This window comes from Mytilus edulis, chromosome 2, assembly GCF_963676685.1.
Source record: "Mytilus edulis chromosome 2, xbMytEdul2.2, whole genome shotgun sequence".
Classification (NCBI taxonomy): Eukaryota; Metazoa; Mollusca; class Bivalvia; order Mytilida; family Mytilidae; genus Mytilus; species Mytilus edulis.
Genome location: NC_092345.1, coordinates 104,375,206 through 104,400,814, shown reverse-complemented (window position 1 = coordinate 104,400,814; position 25,609 = coordinate 104,375,206). Strand labels below are relative to the sequence as shown.

At 33.2% G+C, this 25,609-nt stretch overlaps 1 protein-coding gene across 2 annotated transcripts; it reads right to left on the bottom strand.

Moving 5' to 3' along the window:
- Nucleotides 1-1,309: 1,309 nt before the first annotated feature.
- LOC139513772 (salivary peroxidase/catechol oxidase-like) lies at nt 1,310-25,551 on the bottom strand. 2 transcript variants are annotated; one of them, XM_071302565.1, is made up of 14 exons: nt 25,511-25,551; nt 21,868-22,031; nt 17,627-17,735; nt 15,341-15,549; nt 13,504-13,665; nt 12,424-12,460; nt 11,640-11,743; nt 10,182-10,283; nt 9,608-9,700; nt 7,610-8,102; nt 6,378-6,602; nt 5,059-5,228; nt 3,099-3,201; nt 1,310-1,506 (listed from the first exon to the last, which is right to left on the bottom strand). In XM_071302565.1, exons 1-14 carry the CDS (start codon nt 25,534-25,536, stop codon nt 1,443-1,445), a joined length of 2,061 nt encoding a protein of 686 aa, XP_071158666.1. In that variant the 5' UTR covers nt 25,537-25,551; the 3' UTR covers nt 1,310-1,442. The 2 variants fall into 2 exon arrangements, with proteins under 2 accessions (XP_071158666.1, XP_071158667.1); XM_071302566.1 differs by lacking the exon at nt 25,511-25,551 and adding an exon at nt 25,327-25,405.
- Nucleotides 25,552-25,609: the final 58 nt, after the last annotated feature.

Here is a 25,609-nt window from a genome sequence, read left to right as displayed (position 1 = left end):
GAAGGTTCGTCGGTTAAGCAGAGCTGACCCATTTGCAAAATGTGTGACTCACGTGATGTTGAAAACGACCGCCACTTCCGGATGGACAGTGTTTTTTACCGAGATCTAATAATCCAACTTATATTGGATATAGAACACTCTTTTGAAGACATTTCTATAGATAAACAATGTAAACTGCTTATCTACAAATATCCTAGAAAAACTGCTAAATTTTTTAACAATACATTTAATAAGAGAAAAAACTTTTTTGTATAGGAACAATCAAACATGAATTCTAACTTTGTCCGCTTATAGGTCCAAAGGGCCGGGTGTTGATACATGTAATTACAACTGCTTATTGAAATATTGTATATTTTCATAAAACACATGTCACTATAATCAACAATTTGGTATTGGTATTGGTATTATAAAAAAATGCAAATATGCTAATGACCTCTGGTTATTGTTGGCTTGTTGAAAAAGTGATTTGTAAGTACAATGTTTAACGCAGTATGATAACAGTTTAAACGGAAAATTTAAAATTCCACCTTGAAATCATACTTCGTAACACCAAAATACGCTTAATTGAATAATCTTTGAAAAAAGTAAAATATCAAAATTACTGAACTCCGATGAAATTCGAAACGGAACGTCCCAAGTCAAATGGCAAAATCAAAAGATAAAACACATCAAACGAAAGGACAACAACTGTCATATTCCTGACTTGGTACAGGCATTTTTTTTAATATCGAAATGGTGAATTGAACATGGTTTCATAGCGCTAAACCTATCACTTTTATGACAGTCTCATCGAATTCTATTATTATCTCATTAAGTGAGAAGTTTAGCGCTATAAAACCAGGTTTAATCCACCATAAGGAATCATACGATAATTCAAAAACCCAAGCAATTATTTATAAACGTTTTGGTTATGTCAGTTTTCTTCAAAAAATCTATTACATTTGTTTACTTTGCAAGATTTGTTTTTCATTCATAACCAATTGTGTCTGTACAGCCATTTTTGACGAAAAAACGACGAAAACGATAAGAGGTCACTGTACGGCCTTCAGTAATGAGCCAAGACAAAAAGAACAAACATTTAAAATGTGCAATAGTTCAAATAAGAAAATCAACGGCCTAATTGACATAACAATAATAAACTAAAACAAATATTGTAGACAACGATCAAAGAAGTCCACTAAATAACAGGGACCTGAGTCTGGCTTGGGACAGGAAACTATATAACACGATATTGGGTTTATATGTTGGTAGGGTTTCTCATGTTTGTTTACAATATCGTTTAGTTGTCTTCAAAAACTAAAACACATTATTTATAAAACTATGATTTTATTGTCGTATTTTAATTTTCTTTATCACAGTCTCAAAAAACAGTGGAACATAAACAGGAAAAAGGTGTTATAACATAGCACTAAATATATCCTACAGCATATTTTCTGATTTAATTAATGTTCGCGCCATAACTGTAGGTTGACATCAGGTAAATCGGAGCAAGGTACTAGTCCGTTCCTGAAATTAAAAACAAAAAAACATATGTTTATTATATACACAATATTAATAAAAGTTATTATAAGGTATTCACTTGATTTGACAAAATGCGAAAGTAACTATTTGTAATATAAATCATCAATAACAACTATGTAGTAATTTGCGATATCATAATTAATCCACTTAGATAAATCTGGACATAACTACATGTTGAGATTGTTTTCCTATTTAAAGAAACATACGTTTGTAATTTGTTTCTTGAATAAAAGAGCATCATTAACAAGAGAGAGTAACCCAAATCACAAAAACAACAAACAAATATAGAGTTCAAAAAGAAGAGAGTCATTACAACATGCCAAGCTTAAGGAAACACCGAGTCTAGTAAACTGTAACTTAATAAAATCAAAATCAAATAAAGATATGATGACAACACCCTATTTTCTTCAAATAAAAACAAATTACATTTAGGTGATAACCAATGACCACTGAAGAGGTTATCAAAAAGGCACATCATCATTTGGTAGGTTAAAATAAGTTATTTGATTGGTCAATCCTCTGTCTTTTAATATTCAATTGGAATATAAAAAAAAATCTGTTCATCGCACATTTTATTTTGATGATATTGCACTACTACTGACCAGTAAAAGTATGAAATTGGCACTTTTTGTACTTGACTGTATTATAATTGTTTTACTCGAACATTCTGAATTGGTCTGAATTTTACTCGATATTACTAGATCGTAGTTTTAACATGTTCACCATCCTTTTCTACACTATACTGAAAGGCTAAACTCATTCTTAGCAGATAACAAGTTCTTGACCTGTTTTCAGTTTCTAAACAATAGTCGATAAAAACTTTAAGGTTTGAACCATACTTGACCAAAGTTTGAACCAATCTCGGCCAAAGTCTGAACATTGATCTCTTAATCCAACAAATAAACCACTTATTTTTTTTACATTTCTTTTTCTTATCTCATAAATCACTTTCTTTTATATAATACCTTTTTGTCAAATTTCTACCCAATGGATTCAAAGCTTGTAGCAATAGGCTTACAAAAGAGAATTGTTAAATCTTGGTCTACTATGGTTCTGACTTGGTCGAGTATGATTCTGATTTGGGCAAGTATGGTTTAGACTTGGTCTAGTATGGTTTGGACGTGGTCGAGTATATTTCAGACATGGGTCAATTTTGATTCAGCCTTTGTAAGAGTATGATTCAGATTTTAAAATGGTTTAGAACTGGTCGAGGACAGTTCAAATTGATTAGTATGGTTCAGAATAGAGTCGAGTAGTATTGAGTAAGGTTCAGACTAATTCAGAATGGTCATGTTATAACTGTTACAGTCGAGTACAAATACTGCCTTTTTAAGAATGTTACTGGTTTGTAGCAAATCATGTATCGAAATCACAAATCGTATCACGTCGACATCATTTAGTATCCTGTGGAACATTGTCTCATTGGCTATCATACCACATTCTCTAAATTATATATCGTATTGCCATTGAGTTTTTATTTGTCTACTTGACTCGATTCCTATTTATGTTTGTTTACTTGTTTACAACATTATTGTCATCAATATTCTAGTTTCTGTGATTTTCTTAAATGTACCTACCAGTCTGATACCACATTGAAAATTCGTTTTTGAATTTGTTGCAAACCAAAGTTCTCACAGAATAGCTTTGATAGCTTCATTCTCTTTATTGACTGCAACTGATCTGAAATATAAAATATCAAACTAGAAACTTAGCTTTTGTTTTCTATTTTCCATATAAATATTCAATAAAAAAATCATAGTAAATTAAGTTTAGCTCATATTCCCGACTTTTCATAAAAGAGGGACGAAAGATACCAGAGGGACAGTCAAACTCATAAATCGAAAATAAACTGACAACGCCATGGCAAAAAATGAAAAGGACAAACAGACAAACAATAGCACACACGACACAACACAGAAAACTAAAGAATAAACAACACGAACCCCACCAAATTGATCTCAGGTGCTCTGGAAGGGTAAGCAGATCCTGCTCCACATGTGGCACCCATCGTGTTGCTTATGAGATAACAAATCCGGTAAACAGTCTAATTCGGTAGGTCACATTTATGAAAGGGAAGGGGATTGTAGTTACGACGTAAGGAACATATCCGATATCATTTGTGAAACGGTTATTCCATAACGGTCAACCAACTCGTGATGGCGTCCGTAAAATTTGGAACTCTTTATTTAATAGCTTCCTTGTGAGCAACAACCCTCTATCGAGAAAATCATGATAGGAAATGCAAGCACGGGAATATCGTATCAATTGGGAGATATATACACCGTATGCAGGTGCTGCTGGAATGTTGCTACTTAGAAATGGAAAGTTCAGAACATGTCTACAAAAATGCATAAACTTTACTATTACTTTGACTTGTATCATTCGTTCGCGAAAATGTTTGCTGAAAATTCAACTTTTCATGTTCCTTAATATCATATATTTAAATCAACAGTTTAAACAAAACTATCAAACCAAGTTGAACTGAAAAGCAGGGAATGTAAGATTGAAAGACAGTAAATATATAAATCAACACTTGATTATGTAAAGTAATCACATGAGATGTAAGGAAATACATCACCACATGTTATTAGATAATGGACAATGCAAATATGTATACATACAATATGTGTTATGAGTGTACTGAATACTAGAATAGTCCTGAATAATATGAAAAAGGAGATGGGATAGGATTTCCAACGAGACAAATATTCAATACAGACAAAAATTCCCTGTATTTAAGCAAACATAAGTCATGTCACGCCTTTAAAACATAAGGAACCACATACCGTTGAAAAAATTATAAAAGCCACAACAAATTTTTTAAGAAGAAAAAATTAAACGAGAAAAATAAAGGTCTGATGGGGCCAAAAAACAAATGCCATGACGTTTTCAGTTGTTTGTCTTCACTGAATGATTTTTAATAGTCCTCTATTATCTTCCATCTTACGTTAACTATATGAAAACCTTATAGTTTACAACAAATCTATGATATAATTTTCTGACAGTTCTAATGATCAATGAGAGCTCATCAAAACTGTAGTTATATTAAACAAACAAACCGTCAGTGAAGCCAATTGCTGAATCTGGTGTCTCATACCAAAATCTGTATTTATATTAAACAAACAAAACGTCAGTGAAGCCAATTGCAGAATCTGGTGTCTCATACCAGAATCTGTAGTTATATTAAACAAACAAACCGTCAGTGAAGCCAATTGTTGAATCTGGTGTCTCATACCAGAATCTGTAGTTATATTAAACAAACAAACCGTCAGTGAAGCCAATTGCTGAATCTGGTGTCTCATACCAGAATCGTTATATTAAACAAACACACCGTCAGTGAAGCCACTTGCGGAATCTGGTGTCTCATACCAGAATCTGTAGTTATATTAAACAAATAAACCGTCAGTGAACCCAATTGCTGAATCTGGTGTCTCATACCAGAAACTGTAGTTATATTAAACAAACAAACCGTCAGTGAAGCCAATTGCTGAATCTGGTGTTTCATACCAGAATCTGTAGTATATTAAACAAACAAACCGTCAGTGAAGCCAATTGCTGAATCTGGTGTCTCATACCAGAATCGATCACCCTTTTTCAAAGCTTCAAATTGTTCTCCAATTAGACATGCAAATGTAGGTCCAACAAGTCCACCATGAACTTTGTTTTCTGTGATAGCTCCTGCAAACAAATCAATGTCCTCCACATTCCTGTAAAACATTGAAATGATGTATAAAAATCTTTAAACAGTGGGAAATATACGGGAAAGTATATATTAAAGAAATCCCGTAATAAATAGCGGGAAATATACAGGAATACTGAAATAAGCGGGAAATATACTGATAAAAGAATCCGTTAAACAAAAAGTCATAAAGTACTTTGTAACAAAAATATATCATCAAATTTCTTCAAGCAGATATTAGTGATGTTTTTTCTTGAAACCAATTAAAAAGGTAGAATGCCTATGACCATAGTGTAAACAGACACACACCAGTGTTAACAACAAGATAAAAATGTTACCTTACATTGATTTCTTGAATTATTAGAATTCATTGATGTTCATGAATACATATCACCCAAGTCTACATACAGACAACATGTCCTTGATTAATGAAATACTTTTTACGAGGAGCAAACTATTGACTTAGAAAACTTTTGAAATATTAAAACAACTATTCATATATTTGGTTTGGAGGAACATTACATGTCCTACATCCCCTAATTTTATATATCTTATCTTTATCAATATTATACTTATACTGTGCTGTTTCACCACTGCCCCGTGTTGGGGGAACGCTCAGAAACATGTTAACTTAGCCACATTCTTTACGTGTCCGTCCCGGGTTAGGGGAAGTTCAACGCTTAGAAACATATTAACTTAGCCACATTCTTTACGTGTCCATCCCGGGTTAGGGGAACGCTCAGAAACATGTTAACTTAGCCACATTCTTTACGTGTCCGTCCCGGGTTAGGTGACCGCTCAGAAACATGTTAACTTAGCCACATTTTTTACGTGTCCGTCCCGGGTTAGGGGAACGCTCAGAAACATGTTAACTTAGCCACATTCTTTATTTGTCCGTCTCAAGTCAACAACCTGAAGTATAGTTCTTTTCGTTGGTTCAAGTCGGTCATATTTGTTTTATCATCAATAGTTTTGTTACGAATTATGCCGTTCCGTTAGTTTTCCCAATTGAAGTGTTTCATATCTTTTATTTCTGGACCTTTTATTATTATTGTTATTATTATTCTTATTATTGAAATTACATGTCGTACGCCGGCCTTTGATTGCTTACTACCACTCAAGTGGATAGTTGGAAATCGTACAACATCTCCTCTTTTGTTATTATCAGTATACTCACTGGTATAGATCTTTCAATATCCGTGTAACACTCCATCTATGATCCTCCAAACCCTCGTCCGCATTGGGATTCCAATGTGAAACAGTCGATAGTCCACAGTGTTCCCTGAATGCATTGTATGATGGAAGGCCGTGATCTCGTCCTCTCTGAATATTTATCGCGGGGAGATCGGAACTCTTGCCATTTTTCAGGAACAAAAGATCTCTTATTTCTTTTACGAAAAACCTTTAAACGAAAGATGTTTTTGTTTATTAATGTGACAACAATATCAAAACTTTTTAAAACGTTAACACATATCTGAATAATGACTCTGCAATTACGAGAAAGTGTAGACGTATTTCGTTTTTTTCTATCAGATTTTCCCCAAAACTGTGATTACGTCGTTCTAGCTTTCGACCGTTGATATGAACATGTGTTAAATATCACTGCTCTTTCATTTCGAACCGAAAATTAAAACTTATCAATTGTGAAAAAAAATGTGGTTACCTAAAACATTCTTTCACTGAGCCTAATATGTTATGAACGTTTTGTGTTTTGAACTTACTATTGATTGCCTTTTTTCAGTTCATTGCCTTAATAAGAAGCTAAGTTGTTATTATTTAGGCTTTCAAAACATTAACCTTACGTGTTGGAATCTTATTTTATAAGATGTTACTAATTCATCAACCGTACATATCATTTGAATTCATCAACCATCAGTCACACTCCACATTACATAAGCAAAAAGCGATAATACGAATGTTCTCAATACAGAGGATAACCAAAACCGAAAGAAAGAACACAAACAACAAAAAAGTTGTAAATGCATACACATATGAAGTAAATAAAAAAATGTTAAAGAAACGTTTCAAAATAATCCTAATGCAAAACTTGGGGAGCCAAACGAAATAAGAAGATCAATGAAAACAAAAGTTCACTAAATAAAGGCAATAGAAGTATACAGTTGTTCAATAGTCGTAAATCGAGTAATCGAAAACAAATCCGGGTCACAAACCAAACCCGAGCAAATCACATCAATTATAAGAGGTAAACAACGGAACAACAGAAACACTGACTAGCTACAAAAACAAACACCAACATACATAGAGCGTACTACTGACGTATTTATGACTTGGAGTAGGACAATTTAAGAACAAATGGTGGGTTGAACCTGGTTTTATGACTATATATTGTGAAAGTACCAATCTGCTAGTCCCTCAAGTAACTGTATTTATCGTAAGAAACAAATGTACCTATCAGTATCCATGGCTTTATCGTACGACAACCATCTCATCAAGGCTGGTACTTTCTTTCCTTCTTGTTTTTGTATCATGTGTGTATTCATAAACTCTTTTTCCAGGGGATAGTGTTCAAATGAGACATAATCATGGAACAGGTAGGCTTGTTCTGGCATGACTTGGGAATGTCCAAACCGGAACGCGGCAGCAGCAAATGCATTTCGGATGGTTGGATTGAAATCTGGATCGTAAGGGTCATCATGTCCCCATGGTGATAAATCAAGGTCATAATAGGTCATAGCATCTGGACCGATGACACCAGGTAAATATTCATTATAGGAAATGTGTTGTATCATTGCGGCTACAATTTTACGTGTTTCTTGAAAAACTCTTTCATCATCCCAATGGTGATTTATTACTGCAAGTTCATCTGCTATCCTGTTATGTTCTCGCATCAACAAAATATGGTTTCCTCCAAGATTTGGCACTACATCTACTCTGCTATCGCCTGTTAATAGTAGTAATCAAATATAGCATTATTCATATGAAAACTGACTTTGAAATATCATAAATAGTTATCAAAGGTACCAGGATTATAATTTAGTAAGCCAGACGCGCGTTTCGTCTACATAAGACCCATCAGTGACGCTCATATCAAAATATTTATAAAGCCAAACAAGTACAAGGTTGAAAAGCATTGAGGATCCAAAATTCCAAAGAAAATTAATTACTGTGAAAATAAAATAATCGACAATAAATCTTTTATGTTTATTTTTTATATATTTCCGATTTTTGAAGTTTCCTTAAAGTTATTGCATACAAGTAAGATAAAAAGATTGCAGAAGCACCACCCGTCATACAAATCAACACTCAGTTAAAACATGCCTCAGTGAGTTGATACAAGGACACATCGTATCTGTCAACCAATATGTAATTGTGGGTTATAATGTGTCACAATCAAGAGTAATATTACATCATATTTAAAACGGAATTTCTTGCTGACTCTACCAGAATGATCAACCAAAAAACTCAAAAAGGGCTAAAGAATAACTCAAAAGAGAGGCGAAAGATACCACAGGGACATTCAGTCTCATTTGTGGAAAAAAAACTTACAATGCCATAGCTACAATGAAAAGGACAAATAAACAAACAAAGGTACACAAAACACAACATATCAAACTAACGACTGAGCAACACGAAGCCCAACAGAAACTGGGGGTGGTCCATAAGGGTTTCCAGATCATCCTGCTCTACATGTGGTATCCGTTGTTTTTCTCAGGTTAGCACAGAACAGTAATTAGTCTTATTCAGTAAGTCACATTCTGGAAAAGGGGGCAGTATTGTAGTCACGATCTTAAGAACATGTACGCTGTCATCTGTGAAACGAATATTACAACAGTAAAATCTACCTCTTTGGTTGGAATCGTTTTTGTTTACCTAATAGAGGATATGGTAGAGTATACACTTGGAGCACAGCCCGCTTTTGGTACATTGTTAAACATTTGAATAAACTGTTCTCACAAATTTAAGAGCAGCCAAAAACATTATAGTCAACTTTAACGCAAAAATATAGAACTTTTTATTGATATACAAGTCATTCTTTGACAAAAGTCACCCTTACAACAACCGAAATATCTGTAATTTTGATTTTTTTTTACTTAACGTATGTATGGTATCGGAAAGAGACCTGGGCACATGCCACTCATCATTTGAGGTGTTTCCAACCAAAACGGACAAGTGTATTATGGTCAACGCCTTACCTTGTAGACACAACTAAGTAATCACCAACCAAAGACGCATCCAAATGTCAAAGAAACATCCAAATGTTGAGTTGTACTGCCTTAATATCCAATTAGCAACAGTGTGTTGACCACCGTAGTTTAAAAAGAGTTTTTCAATGATTATCATAAAGGTTTGACGATTATACAGATCAACATAAACAGTTAAACTATAAAGTTGTGTTTCGGAATATTTCATTTAATCAGACCTAAGATTCTGTAGAAGTATATTTACCAGCAGCTTGACAGACATCATTCGGGTTCAACTTCAGACACATTCCAGCAGGATTTGCTGGTAGCAGATTCGTATCTGTACACCTCATTCGTCCTTCAAAACAAAAACAATACTTGAAGAATTGAAACACGGGTAAATGTTGCGAACATGTGTTTCTGTATCAATAGAAACCATTGTATTTTACAACACAGACAAATACGACGATGGTGATTCTTAATATAACATTAAATGTTACAAATTATTATTTAACATTAACTTTAAACTTTACAGACGAAGAGCTTATATTGAAATCACAATCAAAAGGAAACTAGATATCTATCAGTCTACAAGCATAACTTTCCGCGCAAAGGCAGAAAACAAACATAAAACAATAATGCTACACTATCGCCCTAGCGGAGGCGAAAATGCCGAAATTCAAAATAGACATTGAAGCCTAATATATAGAAGATAAAAAAAGAATATAGAAATAACTTTTCAGATAACGGCCAACACTTGCTACACTATCATTGAAGTTACATATACACAGGTGTCCTTTAGTGAAATATAAACACCATTAATTTGAATAAAAGCTAACCTCCAGAAAACTCTCGTAGGCCATCCATCTCTTTCTTAGTAGATCCGTACAACATAGAGCCATCAATGTACGCAGTTAGTTCATTTACTTGTTCCCTATGTCCTTCAAAAGAAACAAGTAATGGTATATTAGTTTATAATAAAATTATGGGAAAAAAATTATCTGAAGGGTATGTTTAACGGCCTTATAAAGTCCTCTCACGCTCAGTTTAAAACTATTTTACGTAGTCGATTTCAGGAAAATCGGTTCGGTTGTCTTCTACCATCTTGGATTTTAAGATAGTAGAATACAATCGGTCTAGATGAGAGAGGAATGCAATTCATTTTGCGAGACTTTTTAATCTAGATGTAGAAAATCATATGTACAAATACTGAATATCTTCTGTTCGGCACAATTCCCCCCCCCCCCCCTATCATTCATATTAGGGTTCATGACTCATATACACATAATTTATGAAGGAATATACGTTAAAGATATATTTATTTTGTTTAGCGGCATACAAAAAGTTCCGTGATCCCATGTTTTCCCCATTTTATGAGAGCTCTCTTAATGTTTAAAGCATTTATATTTGAAGTAAATTTTTTACAAGTTTTAAAACAATTCTACATTTTTAATACCCCAATCTATGTTTTTTGTTAATTCATTCTTCCTGTTATCTGTAAATGTTCCGTAGTCAACGTTTGTATATTATTTCTTTGTTTCACTTCTATAAAACTTAGAACATTTTTTTAACTTTTCAATTCAAAGCAAAACCAGCATCAAATTTGAACACAGGTATACTACTTTTGCCTTTATTTATATACGGTCTGTCTTGTTATGACAAGTATGTGAATAACCCGAAGAATACCAGGAAAATGTTGATGTCATATGCACTATGTTTAGATGATGGTTCTGTACGAACGGTCGATCTGTAATGTGATCATTAGATCAATAACAATCAACTGTTTGATTGGTAGAAAATAATTCGATTGATTTGTCTACACCAATCAACCATTTATTTTTTCCTGATCTTATTTCTGTTATACTTGTAAACTGTGAAATGGATACATTTTACAATATCGCTATTTTACGAGATTTTCTTTTGATCTTGCTCACTGATAATTTCCTTTCTGATCAATGTCGAATGATCAAAAAAAATATTGCTAGAAACTAAGGGGGCACGTGGCGTTGTCAATGAAATTGGCATGTAATTAACAACGTCGTCATGGGTAAAATAGCGATAAACAGATTATTATTGGTCATCAGGCCTTGAAGTCATAAAACTTTCGAGTCAGTTTTTTGTACTCATACTCAAAAATCAACCAATCAAAATGCTAGATTTCATGTTTCGAGCATGATTTTTGTGCTCTGAGCACTGAGAAAAATGTTATGACTTCAACCCCTGCAAAATCAATCTCGTTGAGATGATCAACGATAATCTATAATTAGCTGGATTGTCTGTTTCAGTCTTATATTTACCTGGAACACATCCTACCGTTGCTGGAGACGACCGTACAAAGTTCATACAGGTAGACGTAAAATGTGCATCATCCTCTGGTACCTCAATGGGGAAACAAGCAGGACTAGAAGTTACAATAATGCATAAGTTAGATAAAGTGCAACAATAGAACAAGTACTTTAAAACAAGATTTGGGAAAACTGGTGACGAAAACATTATCTTCCTTTCAAGTTTAACTTCTCTTTGTATTACAAGTTATCAGCAGTCGGCTGATATAGACATAACGCAAAGATGGTCAAGGGAATATAAACCCTCAGCCGGTATGAGACATGAATAACATGTTATGCATATGCGTTTAAATATCAAATAACTCAAGTCAATAGATTATTAATATATAAATTTTATCAGTTCTATGCTTTAATAGATGGAACGGAAACAATATCAACTTACTAAACGTTTAAGATTATCATGCTTTGCGTCTTTTCTTTTTTCTTTTTTCTTGTACTATTTTCCCCTATGATTTTATATCCCATATCGGTACTCTTCTAGTCTTGGTCTAGAAGTACTCATAACCAATAGGTTTGTAAATCGACAATCTCAACTGTACATTTTCAATTTATATATTGAGAAATTGTACCAAACCTAAGGTTCCAAATTAGAAAGACTACCTGTACAGTTTAATTAATCAACAAAAAACGAAATTAAATTGACGAACTAACTCACTACATATTTTTTTTTTTTACATATTCATGAAATAGACTAATATTGATAAGGATCCATACCGTGTCTTTTTATCTAACTTACTTGTCTTCATTTGCCTGCTCACAACAATCCACTTTTGCTACAAACAAATATATTTTAATTGTTTGAAAATTCCAGGACAAATAGCATACATAGCATATGCATTTGAAAGAAGGATTTAAGTAACACTGATGTATCATAATATTCATATTGTAATATTCAATTAGCTTAACCAATATGTTTGTAAAGCGACAATCTCAAATCTATATTTTCAATTTACATATTGAGAAATTGTAGTAAAACTAAGGTTAGAAAGACTACCTTTACAGTTATGATGTTGTTGCTGTTCTGTTATGTCATTTCATTGATGAGAAATGTTTCGACAATATATGTTGTACGTAATCTACTATGTTTATTACCATCTGTTAACTCGATCCTCAGATGCACACAGTTAATATACATATTTGATATATAAAGCATTTTTCAAAGAACAAACATGTCTATACATTTCACAATATACATCAAACTACTGACGATTAAAACAATCTAAACATAACTTTTGGGAAGCCTACTTTTTCAAAGAAACCACTTTGTGTTGCCTTAACTTTTTCTGTTCGTGGATATTTTATGATCTCGTCCCTCTTTGCCTTCAATGCGACTGTAAACAAAGTCAAAAACTTTGACGCAGAAGCAGTAATTTTCAATTTGAAAGACGATGATGACATAATGAATCATCCTTCCAGGTATGTGTTATTAATATAATGTCCCCTACTTATCATTTTGATTACAAATTCACTTAAATTTATAGCGAAAAACGCAAAAAAGAGAAGTTTTGATTGATTTCTGGTGTTTTAACGCCACTTTTGAGCGACAATTTTAGAGGGTGATGGAAGCCGGAGAGCCCTCAGAAAACCACAGACCTTCGATAGGAAAACTGCCAATCCTAAGATTAAAGATTGAAGACAAATGCACTTGCAGGAGCTTGTTTCGAATTAACAACCTACGTGTCGAGTGGCTTGTGATAACAGTAGTAGAAATACTTAGATCACTTGGCAACCGGGGCCCCTGGAAGAGAAGAAAAAACCCGATATAAGAAAAAACCCTTTGCTTATAATCAACTATAAAATGGGATTAAGTACATACCTATTGTTGGTGTTAATACAAAGTCGTGAGCCAAGAGTTGTCCCCATGCCATCATTTCTGCAGTCTTTCTCTTGTCGTAACTACCCTCACCAGTATCATTGAACAGTTTATTACTGATCAATCGAGGGCTAGGTAGATCATAGTCACGTGGATAATCTATACCTGGAATGAAACAGTGGCTACAAACAACATACTCCTCTAAATCATACATCAAAACATGTGTGGATGCTTATTTTTATTTGTTCTGAATACAGAAAATTAAAATGTTTCATTGTTCGATAGCGTTTGATTTTTTCAGTTCTGGATTTCGTCTTTTTGATTTTGCCTGTGATTTCAGTATGTTTGTTTGACATTTTTTTTAAATGTATATTAAGGAGAAAGTTGGGGTATGTAGGTTTATCTAAACATCACTAAGAACAATCTCAAAGAGAGTTACAAATCTTCATGACATGCTAAAATGTAATAAACAGCTGCGCCATGAGCGCATGATACTCCCGACGTTTTATGTGGAAGTCTTATGCAATAATCATAAATAGTTTCTGAGAAAGTTTTAAGCAATAACCATATATTGTTTTAGAGACACAGCGGGACATGTGAAACCCCCCACCCTGTTTTTTTTTTTTTTTTACAAAAAACTAAATATTACCAAAATAAAATTTTGAATCAAAACCAAAAAGTATACAGATCTTTAGATTAATATAACAAAGAAGTGTGTAAAGTTTTAAGCAATAATCATAAATTATTTTTGAGATACGGCGCGACATGTAAAAAACCCTCCCCTGTTTTACAAAATACTCAATAACTCAAAAATAAAATTTTGAATAATCACCAAAAAGTATACAGATCTTTAGATTAATAGAACAAAGAAGTGTGTAAAGTTTTAAGCAATAATCATAAATCGTTTTTGAGATACGGCACAACATGTAAAAAAAACCTCCCCCTTTTTTACAAAATACTAATAACTCAAAAATGAAATTTTGAATCATCACCAAAAAGTATACAGATCTTTAGATTAATATAACAAAGACATGTGTAAAGTTTTAAGCAATAATCATAAATCGTTTTTGAGATATGGCGCGACATGTAAAAAAAACCCTCCCCCTTTTTTACAAAATACTAATAACTCAAAAATGAAATTTTGAATCATCACCAAAAAGTATACAGATATTGAGATTAATATAACTAGGAAGTGTTTAAAGTTTTAAGTCATAATCAAGAATAGTTTTTGAGATACAGTGTGCCATGTGAAAAAAACACACCCTTGTTTTAGTTATAAAGTGTCGGTAACTCAAAAAGTTTAAATCTTATTTTCACCAAAAAGTATACAGATCATTTGACCATCATAAGAAACAACTATATTAAGTTTCATGAAATTTGGATAAGTCGTTCTCAAGTTACGGCGCGACATGTTTACGCCGGACAGCCGGACAGACGGACAGACAGACGGACAGACAGACGGACGGACACCGGACATTTGTATACCATAATACGTCCCGTCAAAATTTTGACGGGCGTATAAAAAGCAATCATTTTTCTATGTGTATTATACGTCAGATCACAAGGAGGTATACTTATAAGCACATGTACATACCATCTTTATATCGAGCAGGTATAAATCTCGTCTGAGGTGTAAAGGAATTGTCACACTCAGGTTACTCCAGGCATACGTACCATCAATATATTCAGCAGTTATACTTATATTATATCGTGATTGATGTGCAAAATGACTTGCCCCACTCAGTGGACTCGGTTTACGTACCATCTTCATAATGAGAAGATAGAAAATTTGTTCGAGGTGTAATTGACCTGACCCACTCAAAGAACTGAGTATACATACCATCTTCATAATGAGCAGGTACAAATCGTTCCTGGGGTGTGAATGACTTGCCCCACTCAGGATAATCAAGATTGTTACAAGACCCATCGGCAGAGCGGTATGGATCGTTTTCATCACAGGTGCCCGTGAAATTTCTACAGTCAACAAGACTTGTCCAAATCTCTAATAACTCAGGGTCGTTCTGAAGTTCAGATAAACACATCCCAGTGCTGTAAAATAAAGAGGTTAACAGGCATATGTATATCATCAAGGTTTGAATCGAAATCTGAGAAAAATATCCTTGTTTTCGTATCATTGTAATGCATATCTCTATTTCTTCCACCTTTAACCATATGAAATGTAATTAAATGTTCATACTTATAGTTTACATTATGAAATTTTGTACACAATAACAAGATAAACTGCTTAAATTGCATACTCAATAAAAATCAATGCAGACGCGTCAGAATGGTGCAAATACGATTTGTGAATATAACTTATTAACATATCGCATTACTGTAAACATGAAGAATTTGTCAAAAAATTATATATTATAACAAGAAAATGCAAATATCAAAATATCTTCAGCACGTATAATTCCAATATAGCCACACTTTCAATTTCTTTATCTTTTTTTTTTATAATAAGAGTTATTAATTCATCAGAAAATTTGCAAGAGAACCTTGAAGTTTCCAAATAGTTGTTTTTCTTTGGAAGGTCAATTAATTCCATTTTTATACAAATAAAAACAGATGTGGGCGTATTAAACGTCATCGAGAAAATATTAACATACAGACTAAACTAGGGTTGGTCAGGTTTTTATATTTGTTCATATATTTACTGAAACCGTCCGTTTGTTACTCAAGGTACATTTATCGCTCGATTCCCTTGACTTTCCCTCAGCCAATTATGATTGAGTATACGTATCTGCCTGTTTTGTCATTGTTCTTACATTATTAATCCAGTTAACTTTTGACAAAGTAATTATTTTTTAAGCTGTCAAATATATATCCAATATCTCCTATTCACTTAAATGTGCCTCCAAAAAGTATTAAACAACAATGATCATATCGTGTGTACTTTCTCTGTTTATAGTTTCTGTGTGTCCTCTAACGTGAGTATAGCTGCATACGATAGTTCGTGTGTACTTACTCTGTTTTTAGTTTCTTTGTGGCCTCTAAAGTGAGAATAGCTGCATACTTTAGTTCACGTATACTTACTCTGTTTTGAGTTTCTTTGTGGCCTCTAACGGGAGTAAAGCTGCATACTCTAGTTCACGTGTACTTACTCTGTTTTGAGTTTCTTTGTGGCCTCTAACGGGATTAAAGCTGCATACTCTAGTTCACGTGTACTTACCCTGGTTTGAGGTTCTTTGTGGCCTCTAACGTGAGTCAAGCTGCATACTGTAGTTCATGTGTACTTACTCTGTTTTGAGTTTCTTTGTGGCCTCTAAAGTGAGTATAGCTGCATACTTTAGTTCACGTGTACTTACTCTGTTTTTAGTTTCTTTGAGGCCTCTAACGTGAGTAAAGCTGCAAACTCAAGTTCACGAGTACTTACTCTGGTTTGAGGTTCTTTGTGGCCTCTAACGTGAGTTAAGCTGCATACTCTAGTTCAAGTGTACTTACTCTGTTTTAAGTTTCTTTGTGGCATCTATCTTGAGTATAGCTGCATACTCTAGTTCACGAGTACTTACTCTGTTTTGGGTTTCTTTGTGGCCTCTAACGTGAGTATAGTTTCATACTCTAGTTCACGTGTACTTACTCTGTTTTAAGTTTCTTTGTGGCCTCTAACGTGAGTAAAACTGCATTCTTTAGTTCACGTGTATTTACTCTGTTTTAAGTTTCTTTGTGAACTCTAAAGTAAGTATAGCTGCATACTTTAGTTTACGTGTATTTATTCTGTTTTGAGTTTTTGTGTGGACTCTAACGTGAGTATAGCTGCATACTTTATTTCACGTGTACTTACTCTGTTTTGAGTTTCTTTGTGGCCTCTAAAGTGAGTAGAGCTGCATACTCCAGTTCACGAGTACTTACTCTGGTTTGAGGTTCTTTGTGGCCTCTAACGTGAGTTTAGCTGCATACTCTAGTTCAAGTGTACTTACTCTGTTTTAAGTGTCTCTGTGGCATCTAATGTGAGTATAGCTGCATACTCTAGTTCATGAGTACTTACTCTGTCTTTAGTTTCTTTGTTGCCTCTAACGTGACTATAGTTTCATACCCTAGTTCAAGTGAACTTACTCTGTGTTAAGTTTGTAGTGTTCTCTAACGTGAGTAAAGCTGTATACTCTTATTCACGTGTACTTACTCTGTTTTGAGTTTTTTTGTGGCCTCTAAAGTGAGTATAGCTGCATACTCTAGTTCACTCGATTCTTGCTTTCTCCATCTCAATTCATCAAACGAATGTGTATGTATATCTACAGAAATGAGAAAGTACAATACTATATTTAGTAACAACTATCACTGAGTAAACTACAATACTATATTTAGTAGCAACTGTCCCTGAGTAAACTACAATACTATATTTAGTAGCAACTGTCCCTGAGTAAACTACAATACTATATTTAGTAACAACTGTCACTGAGTAAACTGCAATACTATATTTAGTAACAACTGTCACTGAGTAAACTATAATCTACTTGCGTCAGTGCTAACTCAGTCTACAACATGTATTCATGTAATACTTATTTTCCTCGTCTTTGTATTCTGGTGAGATAAAAGTATTGGAGTTGTTTCGGATGATCATAACAATTTAATCGTTAATGCATTAAATGTCCTGTATGCATTTCATTTAAGTTGTATTTCACATCTTGCTTGTAACGGAATTATTTTATCATACAGATATGAAGGGAGCAGGGTGAGCATTTTTTAAACTGATTTTTATTTTCAGTTATATATTAGAAAATTGTTTCGCTTATGGTATATGATTTCGAATGTACGTAATGTAATTCTATAATACTTGGTTAGTAGACAGAGAGCTACATACAATAGATTTAATCACTACTAGAATTACATCATATAAAATACGTGTAATTCTGATTAATATCATGTTGAAGATCATTTTGTAAATCATTTTGACATTTATGTACACAATGCAAATTATCTGATTTCAAATAGAAATAGGGGCAAATTGACAAATTTAAGTTACATGCATGACATCTATGGGGTCTTAAAAATCCCGAATTGTCATACGTTATAAAGGAGTGTTTTATATAATATTGGCCGTTCAATACCACGTTACAATTATCATAAAAATGATCTGGTCAGTATATAGAATTATCTCGTATTAGAATTGACGACTCGGGGTAGAACATTTAGCAGCGATGTGTTTTATTAGATCACCAGAATTAATTGTTTCTCTTATTTTAAATCATACCGATGTGAAGAAGTGTATCAAGAAATATTATTGGCCTAACCTTCAACATATATTTTTAAATTAGTAAAAATTATTTTCTGTTGAAAAATCTTATTAAAGAACTTTGTAATTTGGAAAGTACTGACTGTATGCGATTGGAACAGAAACAACATTTAAGTCATTAGTTATGTCATTTTTAATTGATTTTTATAGCTTGTGCTTATGTTTTACTATTACACCACGGTCCTATGATAGTGGGAGTGTTTGTGCCTTCATACATTGATTTGTATAGCTGTGCTTATGTTTTACTATTACACCACGGTCCTATGATAGTGGGAGTGTTTGTGCCTTCATACAATGATTTGTATAGCTGTGCTTATGTTTTACTATTACACTACGGTCCAATGATAGTGGGAGTGTTTGTGCCTTCATACATTGATTTTTATAGCTTTCGCTTATGTTTTACTATTACACCACGGTCCTATGATAGTGGGAGTGTTTGTGCCTTCATACATTGATTCGCCACATTCGTAAGCTTTTTGAGCCTGTTCTCCAGTGGTTATCGTTGGTTCATGTTTGTCATATTTGGTTTCCGTAAATTGTTTAGTTGTAAATTCGACCGTTAGTTTTCTCAAATGATGTCGGAGATTTTTTGAGCCGACTCTGCGAGAAAGGTCTTTCTCGAAAAGGCCGTACAATTGCTTGCACCAAATTTACGGTCATTACTTGGTTGATTTGTACGGAACATCTTTTTCAGATATGACCAAGGAGATGTTCAAGCTGTAGGCGCTACAATCCTGTCTTTTTTTTTTCGATTTTGCAATTACCAACAGGACAAAAAACGATGGAAGTCTGATTGGCCTCGTGTTATCTTCTTTCTTTTTTTGTGTGTGTTCAGACCGATGCTGCACAAGTCTGCGTATGGTTTGCTTCACTTGTCTATGTAAGTTTTTTTTTTAAAAGATATTTTTTTTTCTGCATAATGTACCGTGGCTGGCGTTTATTACATATAATGTGTATGACTTTTCTACACTAGGTGATTTAGTTATATTTCAATGTCAAGGCCTATTTGTAGTGTTTTCATAACTAATGTAAATGTCAAGTTTGGCTACCGTGGAATATGAGATAGTGTTTTCTTACAGGGATATGAGGCGTTGTTTGCTGATTATGAATGAAATTTAAAGTTTAATTGTTATTTTATGAGGATGAGAATAAAACCCTAGGTTATGTACCAAATCGTACAATATACATCTTTGTTATTCTAAATATACTTTAAATATTATAAACTTCTTAAAATATCAATGACATTCCGTTTGACAGAACATATTGTAGTATAACAAACAACGAATGGAACAAGAATTAAGTTTGACCGATTATGATAGGTAAGAATATGTCAGATAACCTCTAGCTACTTACAGTATATGGAGCATGTATATCTGTGTTTATCAAACCACATGAACAAGCAATTGAAACTGGACATGGAAGATTGACACACAACTAAAATCTTCTTTTTTTCAATTTTGAGTAAGTGCTATTTGTAAAATATCGAGGGGCAAAAGATACTAGAGGGACAGTTAAACTCATTGATAGAAAATAAACTGACAACGCCATGGATAAAAAATAAAAAGACTAAAGGACAAAAAACAAATGACAATATTACAATAAGACACAATCTTGAAAACTAAAGACTAAGCAACACCAAAAACTAGAGGTTGTGGGACAAACTGAATGCCGTTTCAAATGAGATTAAATCTATTCCTTTAAAATCATCTCACGTCAACGTATTAACAGAAACCGTGATCGAAACACCAAATCGAAAAAGAGAGGAAAGAATTTCAGCTACAAATAAAGCAACACCTGGAACATACAGCAACGCTGTATGAAGTGGAATACCAAGTAGATCTAATAAGCCAGTTTCTTTAAATAGAACCAACCATGAACAAACCTAGGTAACAACCATGATGCGCAAAGTCCTACCTATGTCGAAAAACAAAGATCACCATTAAATACAAAATACACGGACCGTGAAGTCAACCATATTTATCCGGATTTTCATCGTTCTATTGAGAAGAAAAACTTATTTCTTGTTGAGAGTTCTACTCTTAAAAAAATGTCTCCAAGGAAAATGTCAACGCAACAAATTAATGTCAAAGTAAAGACTATTCGGGGAGTATGTATTAGAGACATTGAAGATTGGCTTATTCAGTACATATCAGAAGGCAGACTCGATTGTGTTGATGTTATTGCTATTCATGTTGTCACTAACAATGTATCAGATGGAGACTCTGTTCATGCGATTATTGACGACTTCAGAAATTTAATTTGTACAGTTAGGCAAAGCTTACCAAGAACTAAGCTGGTAATTTCCTCAATCCTACCTAGGCCAACTCATTATCAAGCTAATCGTACAATTTACGATGTCAACAACCGTCTATTATCTCTAGAGGAACAACATGTGGAAATTGTGCACAATACTTTAGACTTTCTATATGGAGACCAGCCCAACCTTACTTTATTTGCAGACCATGTTCACACAAATGTTGCTGGTGCGAAAGTTTTTAAAAGTCAATAACTTTTCCACTTCTAGAACATGTAATTCTATTTTAGGAAATATTGTCAGTATTTTTATTTTGTAATTATGTACTGCAACACATATTCTATTATCTAAATCCAAATCGTCTACTTTTACAAACCCTTTTATATTTCCAAACGAGTCACTTAATATATGTCACTTAACTAGATGTCCTGTGTTTAAGTGAAACATTTTTGTCAAATTCTGTCCAAAATAAAGAAATAGATATTAATGGTTATGATATAAACAGAATTGGAAAATCTGGCGGTGGGTTCTTAATTTATAATTCTAACATATTAACCACAGTTAGACGATATGATTTAGAAAATGATGATATAGAATCAATGTGGGTCGAACTTATTTTTATTCATCAAAAACCTATATTACTTGGTAACATATATAGACCACCAAATAGCAATGCAGAGTGGATTACAACATTTGAATCAATGTTAACAAATGTCGATATTGAAGATAAGGAAATTATTATTTTGGGTGACTTTAATATTAATTTTGCGTCGAAAAAAAATCCAGCTAAATGGTCCCATTTGAAAAACATTTTTAACTTGTCTTTGCCGATATTATTTATCATTATAAATCTACATGTTTTAAATTAAACACGAACCTTCTCCTTCTTGGTTTTTCTTTTTAAAGTGTGACAATTGTTCCTTGCCATACTCAGTACAATCTTTCACCAGTTGTTTATGTGTCTTTCGTCTGGACTTCGCTGTTGACAACACAAACAAGGCAACGAATATCCACAATACATTCAGCTGCATCTTCAAATGCCTAAAAAAATACATAACTTTATGTCCGAGTTTTTTTTTCTTTTTCGATATAACAAATTTATTTAAGTGTTTTTTGTAAAGTAATTAAACAGTTTTTTGTTACATCGAATTGACAATTTTTTGTTAAAGCATCTTGCTACAAGCAAATTGGAGGTACAAAGCTAATCAAAAGACATATCTGTAAATTGTTGAAATAAACTTAATTTGCCGAGTTGATTTTAACATGATTATTGTCAATACGTCAACAAAAAAGAAGAAAGAAATGAATTCTGAACGGAGAAAGACAAATGTATCTTAATCAACGTACCTTTTAACTGAAATCAAATGGATAAATACATCAGATATTTAATTAACAATACTTAAATATAAATTGTAGTTGCTTCAGGGAAAATAAACGTTGAACCTTATCGGAATGGTACGATAAATTTATTAAACGAATTGTCTTTTAAATATTTTTAATCCATTAGACTGGATTCAAAACAAATCAAATTATGGAGACAATCCAACGTCATAACAAGAACAATTAATCCTTCATTTTATTTTAATATTCTAAAACATTTGGTTTGATTTGAATTAAATTGTCCAGTGGCTTTTAAAGAAATTCGTCACTAGATTAAAATTGTTTACGTATCTAGTAGATTTTCTTAATGTGCTTTCTATCTATTAAATTAAAATTTCGTGATTTTAATCAAAAGTGTGAATATGTCACAGTATATATACGTCTTTTAAAACTAGATAATACATGAAAAAAACAATATGACAAAACAAAGACAGAAAAACAAGTTGGACCACAGTGTATGCCACTCCTTCGTATATCTGTTAAATTTCCTCTTGTTAGTGACCATACTTCATTGGTCCATGGAAGTAAATATAATACCATGATTGGTTTACAAGGGGTTACGATTCTCCCTTTATTTGCTATGGTCATGTTGCTCGTTATAGATTTTCCTTTTATTGTTGTCCATTTGTGTTTGATATTGAATAAAATTAAGAATGGAAATGAGGAATTTGTCAAATAGAAACCCGACCAGAGAGCAGAAACAGGTGATGGCCATCAAAGGATCTCCTCTTCAACACAGTGAGGAAACGCGGAGTCGGTCTTCTTCTTGTCCCTAAACAAAATGTATTATGTTTACTAGTTCAGTGAAAATGGACGTCTGACCTAACTCCAAAACATATATTAAATGAACTAAAAAAAAAAATGGGATTTTCTCGTGGAGTTGAAAACCCATTAATGGCATTCATCTGTTGTATGTTCTTTGTTTGGGTTGATGTCTCTTTGACATATGATTTCCATTCTCAATTTTAAGTTTATATGAAGGGTTATGGTTCTCTCTTTATTTGCCATGGTCAAGAATTCGGTTGCGGCATTTTCTGTTATTATCTTTAATACAGGGTGTATCGTTCCCAGTTTATTTGCTATGGTCGTGTTTGAAGTAGTTTTTCTGAGGTTAAAGTAGCTTATATATAAAACTGAGAATGGAAATGGGGAATGTGTCAAAGAGACAATAACCCGACCATAGAACAGACAACAGCAGAAGGTTACCAACAGGTCTTCAATGCAGCTAGAAATTCCCGCACCCTGAGGCGTCCTTCAGCTGGTCCCTAAACAAATATATATACTAGTTTATTGATAATGAACTCCATACTAAACTCCAAATTGTACACAAAAAACTAAAATTAAAAAATAATACAAGACTGACTAAGGCCGGATGCTCCTGACTTGGGACAGGCGCAAACATGCGGAGGGGTTCAACATGTTTATAAGATCTCAACCTCCTCATATACCTCTAGCCAAAGTAGAAAAGTAAACGCATAACAATACGCACATTAAAATTCAGTTCAAGAGAAGTCCGAGTCTGATGCCAGAAGATGTAACCAAAGAAAATAAACAAAATGACAATAATACATAAATAACAACAGACTACTAGTTTAAACAATTTGGTCTATCATCAGCTATATTTGTACATCGTTCATTTTTGTACACTTAAATATTGCCGTTGTTTTTCACGTTTGGATTGTTTTACATTTGTCATTTTGGGACCTTTTATAGCTGACTTTGTGGTATGAGCTTTTCTCATGGCTGAAGGTCGCACAGTTATCTATAGATCTTAATTTCTGTCTCATTTGGTCTCTGGTGAAGAGTTGTCTCATTGGTAACCATACCACTTATCCTATTTTATACATATATATTGTTATTTATGTACTATTGTCATTTTGTTTATTTTCTTTGGATACATCTTCTGACATCAGACTTGAACTGAATTTTAATGGGGCACTAGCTGTCAAATTTATGGTCACCGATTTGACTCAAATTCTCATATTTCATTTATAACAATGTAAAAAATTTATCCAAACTATCAAAAGTCTAAAATAAACAGTTTACAGCTAGCATGGGATAGATAATAATTTTTATATATAGGTTCGTTTCGTGTGTATTTTAGTCCAGACGCCATCTAATTAGCTATCGATTTGACCTCAGATGACCATATAAGCGATGTTAACATAAATAAAGATATGAATAGATCATGGAAGTATTATATTGACAGGAACTACAACGATTAATTAGCATTTATTTATAACCCGGGTAGCCCTGTAGAAAAGATATGGAAACTGTCGAATTAGTACGCTGTCGTTAATTTCTTTTGTGACATCTGCGATGCCGCGGTCATAAATTGACCAGAGATACTTCTTATCAATCACGGGGTTTTAATCGAGACAGCTTAACAATATTAACTGTCGGAAAACACCTTTACTTATTTCAATCGCGTCGGTAGACCTTTATTCGTGAACAATTTATTTAAACAAAACGACTGATGCATAAAAAATGAAAGTTAATCGGCCCAGAATTATTTATTCTACAACGATTTGAAATAGTGAGTGACATTATTTTATTAGTTTGTGGGTGAAGTTTAAATCGCGATTAACATGATTAAGGTGTGTTCCGGTTACCGCCGGTTAACGATAAATATTAAAACTGTAAAGTTTAGAGTAATATATATATGGTTAAGTTACTGGATAATCCTGGAAAGTAGATATTTCCAGTTTACAATACGAAAATTAATCGAGCAAGTACCAATCAATAAAATACAGCAGAAGAAAACAGAGATCTATTACGTTATATACATGTAGCTATTTATATAATACATTTCTGTCCCCTAAAATATGTTATCACTATCCGACCAAATAAAACCGTCCAAATGATACTGGTAAATATTATTAAACAGTCGCACAAGAATTTGTATAATGTCACTATACAAATCATTGAGTCGCAGTACTAAAAAAAATCAACAAACGTTTGAAGTCGGGTCGTAGTAGTTCCTGTTAATATAATACTTCCATGATTAAACCAACACGTGCAATTGGATTTTTATAGGTCTGTTTGATTTTATTTTATAGATTAAAAATTGATGTTTCTCATTGCTTTTAACCGTAAAAGAATGATTTTATGTGCATCGAATTAGTAATCAAATGATTTACCGTAGTTTCACTTTCATTGTTGACATTCTTTTTCTTTAAATGACCAGTACACGGTACAATGCATACGTTGTCAATCTCTAGCTAGGGGTTAAATTGAAT

Bases quoted from the DNA above. Each gene is read 5' to 3' on its own strand.
- LOC139513772 (XM_071302565.1), bottom strand. From the start codon at position 25,536: ATGTCAACAATGAAAGTGAAACTACG. The intron at 22,032-25,510 runs GTAAATCATTTG...GTATTTTTTTAG, and splicing joins ACAATGAAAGTGAAACTACG to GCATTTGAAGATGCAGCTGA. The intron at 8,103-9,607 runs GTAAATATACTT...TACTATTAACAG, and splicing joins TGATGTCTGTCAAGCTGCTG to GCGATAGCAGAGTAGATGTA.